Raw genomic sequence first — 15,350 nt, forward strand, 5'->3', positions numbered from 1 at the left:
CTTCGTGACATTTCCTCAGAGGCAAGAGCAAGTGCCCTTGAAAATGCTCTTCTCAATGACGACACTCCTGCCTTCAGAGTCACCATCTCTGTCACCGTTAAAAGGCCTGACCTACTGAACAAATCTGTTTCTCTGCTCTGTACAAAAATGCGGGGCAAATCTGTTGTCCTTTGCCTTCTCTTAACCATGCAATCTCCTGCTGCCACAAAGTTCTAAACTGGCATACAAACTCAAACTGGGACAAAGAGAGGGCTCTCTCCAGTTGCGATAAGAGGAAACTCATCCTCAAGTCCACTCACTGTAATTGACGTTAAGCTTGCGCTTGCTTAGTCTGTGCTCGGGTAGGTGGAGCCATTTAAAAAAAAGAAAAAAAAAAACAGCCTGGTATTTTTAGGCTTTCAGCTGGAATGATGAGCTCCTAGCGTTTTAGCTGTTTATTTACGGTTTCTCTAATCGCTTCTTCCTGTTCTATTTTTTTTTCCTATTGAGAGCACCCCTGACAGCATTGCCCGATTTCATTCAGATTTGGCACACTGATTGGTCAGTCGTGTAGATTGTGTATAAAAACCTTTTTGTTGCACAAGGTCTAAGGCCACATCCAAGTAATAGCTTTCTATTCACTTCCTTCAGACATGTGGTAAGGAGTAACTAACTCACTTAGCTAGTGCTTGCCAGCTACATTTTAAAGCTGATGATGAAGTACACTGATGCTCTGTCCAGAACCAAAAGCAATCTCCAAAGCTTAAAACTGAACCCACGTCATAAGGCAGTGATTCAGCGAAGGGATGACTGGGAATGTCGTGCCACTAAGAATGCTCCTGCCTTTGTGCTTAATTTAACTAGCAAGCTACCAAATGTGCGCACTGCATGATCAAGTAATTAATGTAGTTACGTAATGAGGGAGAGCATCACACTAGGAAACTAACATAGGTATAGTGCCCTGAGGTCAATACAGCCTCCTGATAAATTTTAAATGGTGAGGCACAACTTTGCATTCATGACTGGCTACATATATTTGAAATTAACAACTTAAAATAATGTGCAACATTTTTTGATTGCATTCAAAACCCTTCCCATCAATCTGGAACTCTGGTCTGCCTGCGGACTTGTGGCTTTTTAAAAGATAAATAAACACAGTACCTAATGTCATAAATTACAGTTTAAATATGGCAGACACATTAGGCGCGAGTTCCATTAAGTGAGCGGAGGAGTACCCCATTTTAACACACGGACTACACAAGTACAGTGAAATTGCCATAGTAGCGCATACTTGTGTAACTACAAGATGCATTAAATGAAATTGCAAACACCCTTATAACCCTACTCCTCAGTTCCCACTCTTTACTCCCCTAATAATCCTCAGGGATGGATGGGGGGGGGGCATGGGCCTTACTCACCTACTTTACAAGCTGTTAGAATCACAGAAGCCATCTTGTAAAAGCTTAGCAAAATGAGTCGAGATCACGAGAGACTGCGTACCTGCCTGGAAGGAACAATAAAAAAAAAAATAAAAAAAACAAAACTGGCTCCTGACATGTGCCGCTGAGGGTAATTAGGAGTGGGGAATTTCTCTCCGTCTCTCCATTTCCCATCGAGATTTCACTGGACGAAGCTGCTGCCGCCCTCTGACATTGATGCTTTCTGCCTGGGACATGCAGCTAACTACCTGCACTCATCTGTAGCTCATTTCAGATGAAGTCCGTCTGTTAAGTAAAACAGACCGACCGAAATCTGACCGAGGCTAAGTGCAGGTGTCCAATGCAAACCTTACTTTTATTTCTGCTATATTTCTGAAAATTACTTCAGCATTATTTTTAAACTCAGTGAACTTGTTATGGTCTGGCTGATTCAGGTAAAATAGCAAAGAGTGGTTACAAAGTAAACCGTTTGGGGTTCTGTTATATGTAGAAAAGTAAAGAAAAAGAAAATACTACAGGTCATAAAGGGGGGGGGGGGTCCCCTTTTGACAAGGAGAGCAGCAAAGCATTTGTGAGAGTGAATAAAACAAATGACAACACAACGGCACGTCCCCCTTGTTTCAAACACCAGCGTTGTGTAGTTTATTTCTTCAGCTCCAAACGGCCTGACAGGACCAATCGATCATTCGGTCAAACTTGAGCTATTGCTTGGAATACAGTTGGAATACAATTTGTCCACAAAAAAGCAACCTGACAGGAGAGAGAAAAAAAATCCTCATTCTGTAAACCTGTGTGGAAAAGCTTGCCTTGCCGGAATAGCTTCACCCCCCTGGGGTGCTCACCCGTCCTCAGTACTATGCATGAAAATGCCGTTTTGCTCCTTATAATGAAGCCTGGGGATACTCCTGCCTTTACTCTGCGTCCTCTACCACAGAGACCCTCTGTTGATTACAGGCGGAGACAGGGTTGCATTCTGGGAAACGGCCAAATCAATGGTGAAAGGCAATCAATGAGAGAGTTTAATAATGCACATCGCCGCAAACGACCCTGAAAGGACAGCCTATGTACATCGCTCACATTAAAAAAAAGGAGGGGGGAAAACACACAGTGTTTTGTTTATTTGTGGTCCACGAATAAACCTCCACCGAGCCAATGGCTACCTGTTTCTGACTATACGTTAGTGCCCCTCTCATTGCTTCACGTGGGCTCAATGTGTCAAAAAGCTATCAATAACTTCAGGTTCTTGGCTTCTGAGTCAAATGTTTTTTTTTAAATTGATTTCACAGTGAAGACAGAGCTCCATTAAAAACATATCCCATCAATATGCTCTTCCTGTTCTGTGACCACTCAGCATTTTGGCACTGAAAGCAACTGCATTCTTCCCATTACTGGACAGGCAGACCGCTCTCCTGTAAACAAATCGTCATATCAGCCGTTTCCTGCGTGACTCAAGACAGCATGGGGTCGGTATTGTTTTGCAAACAGGCTTTCTAAAAAAAATGACATCCACCACGGCGATCTTATTTAACCTCCTCCCGGGACTTCGGTTAATACGTGTCTTTATCTGGAAGCATTGTGTCACGTTTTTTGGAAAAAAAAACAAGGATTTTGTTTTCACTCCCCACAAAAAAAGCACATCCTCAGAATGTTTCTGCTCTACATCCCATTGGGTGAAAGAGTGCACGGCCTGGACCGGGGAATGAGGGGTGTGGCTTCCGTTGAACTCCGCCCTCCCCTTTGGCCACACCTCCATCCAGAGTGAGTGCACAAAACTCACCAGCTGAACCAGCTGACTCAAGTCCTTCCCCGTCCAGCAAACATGGCTTTGACAAGTGGCCCCTACCAATATGGCCGTCGCAGGACGGACCAACACGGTGGCCTCTGGAGTCCTCACTGGAAGGGGCCGGAGCCGCAGACCTTATCCCACTGAGAGTACTGCTGCTCCAGCTGGTCCAGCAGCCTGTCCACAGAGTCCTCCTTGTTCTCCAGCTTCAGGTACCTCCTGGCGCTGCCAAGGTCCAGCCGGGGCCAGCTGCGGTGCTTCCGCTCCTCCACAGGCACCCCGCCACTCGGGCTGGGAGACCAGGCGTCCGCCAGCCCCACCATGTTCAGGCACACGTCCGAGTTGTAGTCCTTCCTGAGCGGCTCGGGAAGGAATGTCGGCCTGTCGGCGGTGGCCATGGCGACAGCGAGGGCGGGGTCCTGGCCAGCGCCGCCCACTTGTGCCTCCCGGGGGTTAGTCCTGCTGCTCAGGCTGTAGGAGCGTCTGGGGAGGGCAGGGGCGTCCCAGCTGCCCCGGGAAGAGGGGGAAGCCTCGATCAGACAGTTGTTGAGCTTGATTAGGGGCAAGGCCAGCGCCCCCGTGCTGGACACCACCCTCCGCTCCACCAGCGGGGAGCCCGTCAGCACGTTGAAGTTGATCTGGCTGGAGTTGCAGGAGTCGGAGTGGACGGAGCGCAGAGACATGGAGGGTGAGGAGGACTCCTGGTGGTGCAGGGCCTTGGTCAGCAGGGTGCCGGCGGGCGGGCGGCCCCCACCTTCGGCCCACTTACCCTCCCCGGCCCGCACCTGCAGCAGCAGCGGCTCGGAGCCCGCGGCCTCCTCCAGGCAGCGGATGTTGAGGTCGGCCGGCGCCAGGTTGGTCACCCACTGGTAGTGGCAGGGGAAGTCGGCGTCGCGGGGGGCCGGCGGCAGGTCGTCGTCGGGCGGCACGGCGGCCGACATGGAGCAGATGACGCTGCGTGCCTGGGCCAGCAGCTGCTGTGTCTCCCGGTCGCGGTTCTCGTACAGCATGGTGTTGGCGCAGATGAAGATAAAGAGCCCCACCCCCATGATGATGGGGCCCAGCAGCTTCATGCGGTCGTTGTGGACCAGGCCGCTCGTCGACAGGATGCTCCGCGCCCCAGGGCCACGCCCGCCAGCCGACACCCGGGTGCCATTCGCCCCCGAGGCCCCGCCCCCGGCCCCACCCGCCCGGTGAGCCCTGTAGGGCCAGTACCCGGCCACCGCCACGGCCGTTCCCACGACGACCACCATCACCCCCAGGATGAGGAAGGCTCCCGGCGGGGAGCGGATACGCAGCTTCCCCTGGATCACCCCCTCCTTCTTCTTCCTCCGGCCGCGGAAGCCGAAGCGAGCCAGGCGGAGGCCAGAGGGCGGGGCCTGGGGCAGGATTCCGGGCTCCTGCGTCCCCATGCCGTTCGCTTCTCCGCTACCCCCGGCGGCGGTCATGTCCTAACGGGAGACTGGGGAGGGGACAAAGAACAGATGACATGTTACAACATGCCTCACTCAGCAGACGTGTTTTATACCCAGAGCAATTAATGTGGCTTACAATTTTTCACGTTATCCATGTATACATTAAATTATTGTCATTCAGCAGATGCTCTTTTCCAGAACAAATTACATCCGTTATAATTTTATCCATTTATACAGCTGGATATCTACATTACATTACATTATTGTGATTTAGCAGATGCTCTTTTCCAGAGAGACTTACATCAGTTACAGTTTTATCCATTTATACAGATGGATATTTACTGAGGCAATTAGGGGTTAAGCACCTTGCCCAGGGGTTCAACAGCAGTGCCCCAGCAGGGAACTGAACCAGCAACATTTTGGTTACAAGCCCTGCTCCTTACCACTACACCACACTGCTACTACCAAATTACTGAGGCATTTTGGTATAAGTACCTTGCCCAAGAGTACAACAGCAGCAACCAACCAGGGAATCAAACTGTGTTTGTGTTATGAGCCCTGCTCCTTACCCCTGCACCACATAGCTGAGGACAACAGCAGAGAATTTTACCTTTAAAAAAAATATCCAGCCAAATCATACAAGATTTTACAGTGAACTGGTATGTGTTTTTAATAAAGACTGCATGTTGGGTCTGACACCAGGTTGGGGAGGGGAAGCAGGAGCTTTACGGAATACATGTAATGGTGTTACACATTTAGAACCCTCAAGTATTTCAATATTGTAACTACATTCTGTTATTGTAGTTAAGCCTGTGAAACTGGTATCCAGCTTAGTAATACTGTAACACAGTTGTGTGGATTACTTTTGGGAGAACCTTTAAAAACCCATAAAGTTCAAACAGAAGCCGTGAAAATCACACATTCCTCCCTTTTCCACAACACTTCACGTTCAAGCACCCCCTGCTCTCAGCTCCGCTAGGGCTTGCAATTCGCAACTTAACATCTTCTTTTTTGGCAACCAGCTGCGGTTGATTGCATTCTGTTTTGAACAGGGGCATCGTGGCATTTCCAAGGGCAGCTTTAAGCTTGTGGGAGCATCAGGGACTTGTACTACACAATGAATAAAAAGAAGGTGAAACACTGCTGCCAGCTGCATCTTCCAGAAGTAAAACCACCATCAAATTTAGAGAAAAAAGCTCATGAATTAGACAAATACCTGTGTATAGAATAAAAGATGACTGTGTATTTAATAACAATATTTTACACGAGTCCATGTTAACTGTCCTGTGGTTAAAAGCTGCTCACATTTCCCCAAGTGCTGACAGCACTAGGATGCTAACCTCTGAAAATGGTGTCAACAGGCGCTCCTATACGGAGCCAGAACACAAAGAAATTAAATAGCAATAGAATGACATGAAAAACTGCTCATGTTCGGGCACTGAACGCCACATTCCAAAGCATCCTGTGCTAGCCAGCTTCCCTGCCAGGTTTGCTCTGATAGCCATAGGACAGCTTCTGGGTGATATCGTTTCTATTGAACAGTGACCGTTTAGCCTCGCACTAATACATTCAATGGCATTTTGGTGAAGGCCAGCAGACTTTCTGTTGTTTTTTTTTATAGGCTTTCTGGCTGGCGCATTAAGCAAACCCCACACCCCTTTGCTGTTCTGCAAAACTGCAGAGCTTCCATGGTAACTGGATAAAACAAGTTCTGCGCCATATGTTGACAATCACAGATTCTACTTGAATGAATGGTGCATTACAGTAGTCACACAGCTTTGACGGTATACAGTATTGTATTGTAAGTTCCACACATGGCTACTATGTTTGAGATCAGATTTGCATCACAGATATACAGCTATTAGATCAAGCACAATGTAATGACTTACATATGGATTACATATGCCATGTTATCCATATTATACAGCAAGATATTTACTGAAGATAATCAGTTTCAGTAAATCATCTAACAGCATTCTACAAGCCATCTGATCAAGTAACAAAATCTGGGTAACTGAATACACGACCAATTACATAAAAAGCTCTGTAGTTCTTTCAATTCTCCAGTGAAACACAATTTCAAAGTAACCCTTCTAACCCTTCAGGCAACTATAGCCAAAAACATAAACTTACTTTGATATCTGTGTCTTCTTCTCCAACATTTTCAACCCTTAATTCTTTTGATATTCTTTTCCACATGATGCAAGCCGGTGTGGTTTCATTGTAACAAATTTCATGTCCTGTAATCACTGATTATCAAAATTAAGCTGCTTTGACTCTCCTCCCTCCAAACTGATTACACTCTGAGTTGCTAACAATGATATAATTTCTAGTAAATGGGACCTCAAGAATTTTTTTATATAAATATAAATATAACATAAAAACAAATGTTGTGGAGATTAACTGGCACAACAACAAAAGCAAACAAAAAAAAAAAAAAAAAAAAAAAAAATCCTGCCTTCGTGTGCATTCTGGATTTCTAAAAGGAAACAAGGGAAATGATAACACATGTTGGAGCGTTCCTCCAGGACCGACACAACTGTAAACAAGGTGCAGTGGAACGGAACCGGAGCCTTTGCGCACTTTGCATGCGATCTGGGGCCCATGCGCACAGCTCCGGTCCCCCTCTCCCTTTCCAGCGGCGCAACAGAACGCATTTGGCATCAAAGCAACGCAACCTTGTTATGTCTCGCCCTTCCCCGGTAATGCAACACTCGCCTGTCTCTCACGCTGATGGACTGCCAAACCGTGCATGTGCCGCGGAGAATACCGGGTCAAATAACACAGTCTGCAGGCGCGCATCATCCGGCCGATGAGCGCCTAGAAGAAGGACGATCATTTCCATTTCCAACGATTAGTTCAGTCATTTGAATGTTGTACAAGTGCTAACAGTGAACCTTTCAAAAAAAATCAATTCTTTTTTGTCCCTCAGCGGTGCATGAAACTCCATTTTTACTAAATAACGTTTGCCTGCAAAGAGGTCTGCATTCTTTCGCGCTTTTTGGCAAAAGGGAAGGAGAGAAACACATGGCATTTTATGCATGGTTATTATTTCTCAAATTAAACCCACTAAAAGCAAACGGCTCTAGACAATATTGTTCGCGCAGAATTTGCCCATCGCCGTTTAACTGGCAGGGTTTTCAGCACTGATCGCGCTTTTTGTGCTCAGTTATGAATTGTGCCGCATCATGTGTTACTGAATTGAATAACTGGCAAGTCCAGTATTACATCACAACCTATACGTGTATTGAATTGCTGCAACACCACAGGTTACCTCCCTTACTAGCAGTATCAGAAGTGCAATCAGAGTTCAAATAAATATCCTTAATACTCGTTGCCCATGAGGGAAGCACACCTGTTCAGTGCTTTTTACCTGTAACCACTTCAGTGGGTTACAGGGACTAGGTTTACAGGGACATGGTGATCTCCAACAACGTGGAAAAAAGGACCGAACGGGAGGAAATGGATTCCATCACCGGTGTTTCCACTGGGCAGCCAGCCTATTTATAAGCCTTCACTGTATCTGATGAATGAATATTGATTTTTTTTCCCTCCAGTTCAGCATTTTACATTTATGAAGTCAGCAGCCCGGGGAACATTTCATTTCATTCATTCTACCTCACTTACTCATTCATTTTTCTAATATTTTTATTATTAATGTGGCTTAATGCAACCATAACTTGCGGTCACGGACAACCCATCGAGAAATATGTTCATGCCTCGGATAAATGCACACGAGCGTCTCACACTCTCAGGCAAAAACATCTTTTGTTCATTAGCTTGTTTTTGCACTTTCGTTTTAACTAGGCTGGAGTCCCTCCAAATGGCCATTTTCGAGCGTTATGGCAAGGAATGGTTAAGTAAATTAACGCAATCTTACTCAGGGAAAAAGTTTTATGCAACATTAGTGTAATTAGCTAAGTGCTCGCGCTGTATCCCGAGGCAGGCGCGAGAGCACGGTAACAGCAGAACAGCGGAGAGGAATGAGGGGTAGAAAAGGGGGGAGAATGTATTTGTTGCAAATAACCTATTTTGGTTGAGCATATAGGCACTGCCAATTATAAATGCCAATGTCATTTTCATATCAAATCAGTGAGACCATTAAGCTCAGAATAACGTTTTACACACTGCCTCAAACCAATCAATCCGCCTCCTGTAATTTGTCTGTGGTCAATTAAGGTTTTTTTTATTATTATTTTATTTCTGCGCGCCCGGAGTTTGACCAATTGTTATTTCGATTGCTGCATGCTACTGTGAAACGGACAGCTGAGTTGGCTACTGACGACAGGCTCCCTCGATCAAATCTGACAGTGCAGCAATTCCCTTTAGATAAAACATATAATATATAGATCAATATATAGATCAATAAATATATCAATATGCCATGCACACCCAAGTAAAGCAGCACATGCTAAACGCACAGACGCGTATTACATGTTGCATACTTACTCGCTCATTCCGACCTATCTGCAACGATCGGACACTCATACGCCGCTGTTAGCTACCTAATCAGCATGCACGCACACTGCTATCGCAATGTGACCTCCCTTCTCTCTTAACACCAATGCGTACGTCAAAACATTTAATTAATAAAAAGTACCTGTTCATCGAAGACGAGATGCCAGATAATATCCCATAACCTTAACTTCTCGTCTCTCAGTTTCAAAGCCATGTAGCTGTTGATACTTCCACGTATCATCGTATAACGTATAAACTAAGATGACGTTAAACATAAAATCTTAACTTTAGGGGTATCGTATATGATTCAAACAGTAGCAAAATATTGCATTTCAAAAGACAGCGTTTAAGGATTTGGTGACTCAAGCTACCACAATCCAGAGCCAGTTTATAACAAGGCAAGCTGTCAACACAAGGACCGTTTAGCCTCGGTCTTTTCCGTGGGATTATTGTGATTTCGGTAATATTCTTCATTGTGATATAAAAAGCGTTGCTAATAGATTTTAAAAACTTCCTTTACAGAACCGACCACAAAGAACGCTTTTAGGTTATATATTTACTGCCAAACTTGATTGTGTCTGATAGCGAGGCACGCTGTTGAAAGTCAGCGTCAACCATTTCCAAAATAAATGCCCGTACGACGATCACTCTCACATTGGAAAAGTTGGTGGTTACAGTTACGGCTAAACATCGTTAAACAGTGAAATGCAAAGCCTTGGCGTTATTTTTTAGCGGATGTTGGTTCTGGAAATGGTAATACTTGCCTTGTTTGTAGAATAGCTCCGCGGTGCGCATTTCATCCCTCCGTTTGCCATTGAGAAGCCGCATTTTCAGCGTCCGTTCTATCCGCGAGGCAACTTGTAGTTTTGTCGGTAAATCCAAACCCGGGCGAGGAGGACGACGGATGCCGCGCAGATTCCGCAGCAGCCTCTGGCGTTCCAGCTCCCAGCACTCACCAACTTCCTGCAGAGGAGTGATCAGCTAATGAATCTACAAGCTCCTCTTCAAACGTACCGTTCTCGTCATTTGTTAGACTGCTTGGAGAGGGTTAATGTGTTTTAAACAACCAGAAGCCTTTTGTGAATCCTATTTTTACCTCTCAAACTCGGCCGGGTAATCTACTCCCTGTCTCAATGAAAAAGCTAGTGGCGCCTCCCTTCCCTTCCCAATGGTACTTTTTTTTTTTGCTGTCCAGCTAGTTGTGCTCGCCCTGTGCGCTGACAGCAACTTGATTTGCGAACGTCTGCAAAGTTAACATCTTCCATTTGAAATTTGGAGTGCGTCTGTTTTTCCCCGTGCCAGGTTTCAACGGCATAAATCACACGATCTGAGAGGAGAATTTAACGCCACAGCTACAGTGCTATTTATTGGGTGGAAGTGCCTACCGGGTGCCAAAAACGGCGTTTCTAAACGGCTTCGCCTAAAAAACGATGCACGTTGTCATCTGAGTTGCCAGATTCCTCTTGTGTGGACCTCAGATACCGACTTTTCATTTTGCCCTTACACGTAACCGTAAAATCCCGCGAATATGCATTTTCCAATTATTATTTATTAACGATTGTCCTTGTTTTGTAAACATATTTTGTATTCCTGGTATATTTAGACACGCGCAATAATGATAAGTTAACAGATAACATAAAAGTGGGATGGGTGGATGAAATGATCAGGGATATATAACACTCCAAATGACACAACTAAAATAAGAAAACACACTTCATGATAAATAGCAAAAACTATATTTACGTGAATTTTTCTAACTAAATGAGGCAACTGGTTTGTTTTGCCGTCAGAATTGTGCCAGATGTTGTTTTGGTTGTCTGCTTTTAGCCCAGTGATGACAGCAACTAGGAGACCAGCTCGCAGCCTAAGACTGTATTTGGAAATGTCTTTTTAGGGGTCGTGGGAAACTGAAACCCGCCGGGAACGGTCCCACGGTGATGTGGCGATGTTTTCTTCGAATATTACGCAAGAAACGTAGGTAGGCTACGACACAAGTTTTTTTTTGCCATTTGCACACAGGACCGTACATTACAGCACGTCTCAGAGTGATCTATGAGCGCTGAACCGTATCATATCGAGAGGGTACTGGATGCATCTCAACGGCCAATGTTTTACTGATTGGGATTTGGTGAGTAAAAAGTCAATCTCTAAATGGCTTTTTAGACAAATCAGTGTTAGATTTTTACATCTAAAATATACTCTCTAGCCCTCCATGGATATCTGACATTGGTAAGCAGAATAAGCAAAATCAACTTAGCACTGCAATACACTGTGATGCTTTTGTCCCCTGATTTAGGTACGCTGTTAAGATGATGGCATATCATTGCAATAATACCCAGAGAGGTGGAGGAAATGAAACATGTGTGGAATACAGAGATATAGGCAGACAGTCGTAGGGGGGGTGACCAGGTGACCAGTTTTATAAAGCGGGGGCTGGACTTTGGAGAGGACACTAGTGTTAACGCCCTTACCCTTTCTGATCAGTGGAATTAAATCTTTTAATGAATGCAAAGGTTCAAGACTGTGGTTTAACCTCTAATCAAAACGATGAACTCTTGCTGGCACAGTGCCCTGAGTACTGCTGGACTGGGGGCAATGGGGTTACACGATCAAGGTGGGAAGAATGGGAAGAGCGTCCCCCGCTGGCCTCCTAAAACCGCCTTTAGGGACAAACCGACTTTCTTTAGAGGTCCTGCCTATGTGTTATTCGCATAAATGCCTTATAAATGTAATGATGGTACATATGCGAATTCAACACAAGAATCTGGAGCTTTTGAATCTGGCTCTGCCTGTGTGGCGATTGCACCCCCTTGCTGCATCCAAGAGGTTCTTCTCCAGTGCTACTCTGGTTTCCTCCCACAGTTCAGAGACAGCTTGTGTAGGCTAACCGGGCTCTCTGAACTCGTGTGCATGTGTGTGTGTGCCCTGCTTTGGACTGGCAGCCCACTCAGGGTGTAGTCTCTTTTTACACCGTGCTGCATTCTAGAATCAGCTCTGGCTCTCTGTCACCCCCTGCAGGCTGATGTGGTCACTGTCCCATGACGGGTGGATTCGTTGGTTGACGCGTAGACCATTAATTGATCCTTTAAAAGAACAACCATTAATCTGCTGTAGAAAGAATGTGCTTTACATGTGCAATTCAGAGCACAGTAGATGCACTCTTATGACCAGCTGTTTTTGTCTTCAGGGGTATAATTATTTATACCATTTTGGAAGGTAGTGCGGGCGTAATATCTTTGCCTTTTTCAGTTGACACCTTCCTTTGTGCTGAATTTTGTAACTGGGTCTACAGTCATTAAGGTATGTTTTCTTTTGAACAAAGAGTATTTAATAATTTTGTTTGGAAATTGGGTGTGCAACTTTAAGATGTCCACCGTAGTTTCTGGCAATGTAAAATCTTTATAAAGGTCATCTGTAAAGGATGAATCTGTTTATATGTCTGCAGGCTTTTCTTAATTTGCTGGAGCCATTTCAGGAGTGAGCGGAGGTATGATAATTACCGGTACCAACAGATATAGCAACAGATTGTGGAGATTTAGGGTACCCGTAACATCAAAGTGTCCAGTGACACTGTTGCTCATTCAACTCGAATGGACACACGCATGTTCTATTGCGCTGGAAGTTGCTCTGGATAAATGCATGTAACGTAATGTAATCCCAGTGTCCCAGCAAATATCCAAAGCATGCTTTCTTTTAGTCTGACCGCCTAATCTTTCTGCCAACCGTTGATTGACTACATGTGCCCTTGCATTGACTGCCTGCCTTGTTTCTCCAGTTTGCCACTATAAAAGAGAAATTAATTCTCATTTGGTTTTGGTGGGTTGATAGAGGTTAACCAAACAAAGTTTGTTAAATGTGCACAAGTCACCGAGACTTTTTCAAGCTTGGTTCAATAATTGTTATGAAGTGAAGTTATTGACATATTGACATTTATTTCTGCTGATAATTTAGAAAGATATTCATCTGGGGATACAGTGGAGCTAAAGCAGTTCGTTGCATTTTTAATGTCTCTCAGTATATTTGCTGTTAAATGCAATGGCTCGCTTTCTCACATTTACAGGGTAGCGGCCTGTGCTGTTTAACGGCCATACAGGATTGCCTTTGATCGCATGCTTTGGCAGACATACTGGGTTTGATGGTAACTTCAAATGACTTTTACAGAGGATGTCCACTGCCTATTAATGTTCCACTTGGCATATACAGAGTTTCCTATAATCTCTGTTGGGACTTGGGAAATGAACTCAATATGCAAAACAATATGGCTACCAGAGACCAATGGAATGACAGCTTCTCTCCCTCTCTCTCTCTCTCTCCCTCTCTCTAGTGGGGCTCTGCTTGTGTATGAATCAGCCACTGTCATTGCACAGGCCAAGAGCTCATTTAGATCTCTGTACCCGGGAATTTTGCCCAGTCATCTAATTGTCCCTTGTTGATGGCTGTGCCACGGGGATGCAATGGTTGTAGACTCAATTGTGCTTGGATCACGCTGGTTAAACAGATATGGTGACACAGTTAAGGTCTCTGCTATGACTCCATATGGTGCATCTCGAGCATGCTTTAAGGCTGTATTTTGTACTTGTGTTTTTCTTAATTCTTCTTCATTGTCATGATTATACTACTACTAGCACTACTACTAGTGTAACATTATTATTGGTAGTATTAGTATTAGTAGTAGTACTATTAGTTGTATTAGTAGAAGTAGTAGTATTACTAGTATTACAAGTAGTAATAGTAGTAGTAGGTAATTTGGCCCTTTAGAAAATTCTATTATCTGAGGCAATACATAGCATTTGCCTGTAGTACACATGTGTATATCCAAAAACAAGCAAATAGCAGACATATTAGAAATATAAGCAATAATAATTAGGGGCTGACTGGAATGGCTAAGTGCAAACAGCAGACACAGGGAACTGTTGAGTATTGCTGCACCATGGGGTTGAGAATCTTGAAAACCTGTCATTTTCATCTCAAAAAAAGGTAAGAGCAAAACCCGTGGCTTTGAGCAAAAGGAGAAGAAATGGTTGCAAACCTAGAGTGAGGTATGTACAAGGCACAGTCATCTACTGGCTGCTCAGACTCCACCACTACATTTAAAAGTAATGCAGACTTGAATTAGTAACGAGGCATACATCTTAACTGAACAAACCGTAGTTAGGCTGGGCTCCCTGCTTTTTTTCACCGCACACAAAGTGCACTCTCCTCTAATGGGCCTATCCCATTTGAAATGTCTAGGCCAAACACAGACGAGTGCATGTTGCTCACCACGTGAAAAGAAAGACATCCTTTACTATCGTGTTTAAGCGATCTGGTTTCACTGGTAGAGAGCTGTACAGTGAACCTCGCTGCTACTGGGTTCCTCTGCTGTTGACTCTTTCTCTTGCCCTCTGTCCTCAAACAACACCAATTCTCCCCCAGCTAGCCAGCTACTGTATCATCAGTTCTGTGGACAGATTGTTTTCCGTTCCCTGTTTGTATAAGTGGACATTACCGAGCCACAGTATAAATGTTGATAAATATATTTAAAGCATCACTGACAGAACAACTTCAGTGCATAGATAGATCATATTATTATTCACACATGTAACATGATAACAAGAGTTTGTTGATATAACTTCTTGAGTTATATCCCCACCATTTTGATGTGAAAATCCTCAATATTTACTGATTGCTTTTACCTGCTGTAAACGTCTGGACTTGTCTCACCAAGCTATACACATCTTGGACCAATCCATCAGGTATCCAAAAAATATAATTTGGAAATTAGAATGTTCATTATAACAAACAAATAGTGGTAGCTCAAAATATGTTTTTCTATATTTTACATATATAGAAAATATACATATATTATACATGCAAAACTTGAGGTCTACTGGCATAGCCTACAGAGATTGGCCCAAATTCCCCAAAAAGACAAGTCAGAAAAACTTCAAAAATGAGAAAAAAGAGATTGCTTTTGAAAAAAAAAGGAGCAAGGGATGAATAAGATGAAAGCGAGGGAAATCAGGACTCCGAATCTCACCCTGACTGAGATGAAAGTGTGTTGAAGGGAGCCCATGAAGAGAAACAGATAGAATTGACCTCAGAATGAGGTTACAGCTGGCAGATCCTTGCCCTGTACTCGTCCAAACCATTTATTCTTATCATGTCTGTCAATGTAATATCAACGCTAAACCATCCTGCTAACACTGCCGCTCAGTCATTATGATAACGAGACTCACGCATTCCACTCAATGCAAGATATAAAAAGCCCAGATGAAGTAATGAATGTGTGGTGTG

The 15,350-nt window shown here is 44.4% G+C and overlaps 1 protein-coding gene across 1 annotated transcript; it reads right to left on the reverse strand.

Annotated features, from left to right (window-relative positions):
- Positions 1–2,035: 2,035 nt before the first annotated feature.
- On the reverse strand, positions 2,036–4,649 carry LOC118784355 (transmembrane protein 200A-like). The gene has a single exon (XM_036538566.1). It carries the CDS (start codon positions 4,647–4,649, stop codon positions 3,309–3,311), a length of 1,341 nt encoding a protein of 446 aa, XP_036394459.1. The 3' UTR covers positions 2,036–3,308.
- Between the last annotated feature and the right edge of the window lie 10,701 nt (positions 4,650–15,350).

The sequence above is a fragment of the Megalops cyprinoides genome, chromosome 10 (assembly GCF_013368585.1).
Source record: "Megalops cyprinoides isolate fMegCyp1 chromosome 10, fMegCyp1.pri, whole genome shotgun sequence".
Classification (NCBI taxonomy): Eukaryota; Metazoa; Chordata; class Actinopteri; order Elopiformes; family Megalopidae; genus Megalops; species Megalops cyprinoides.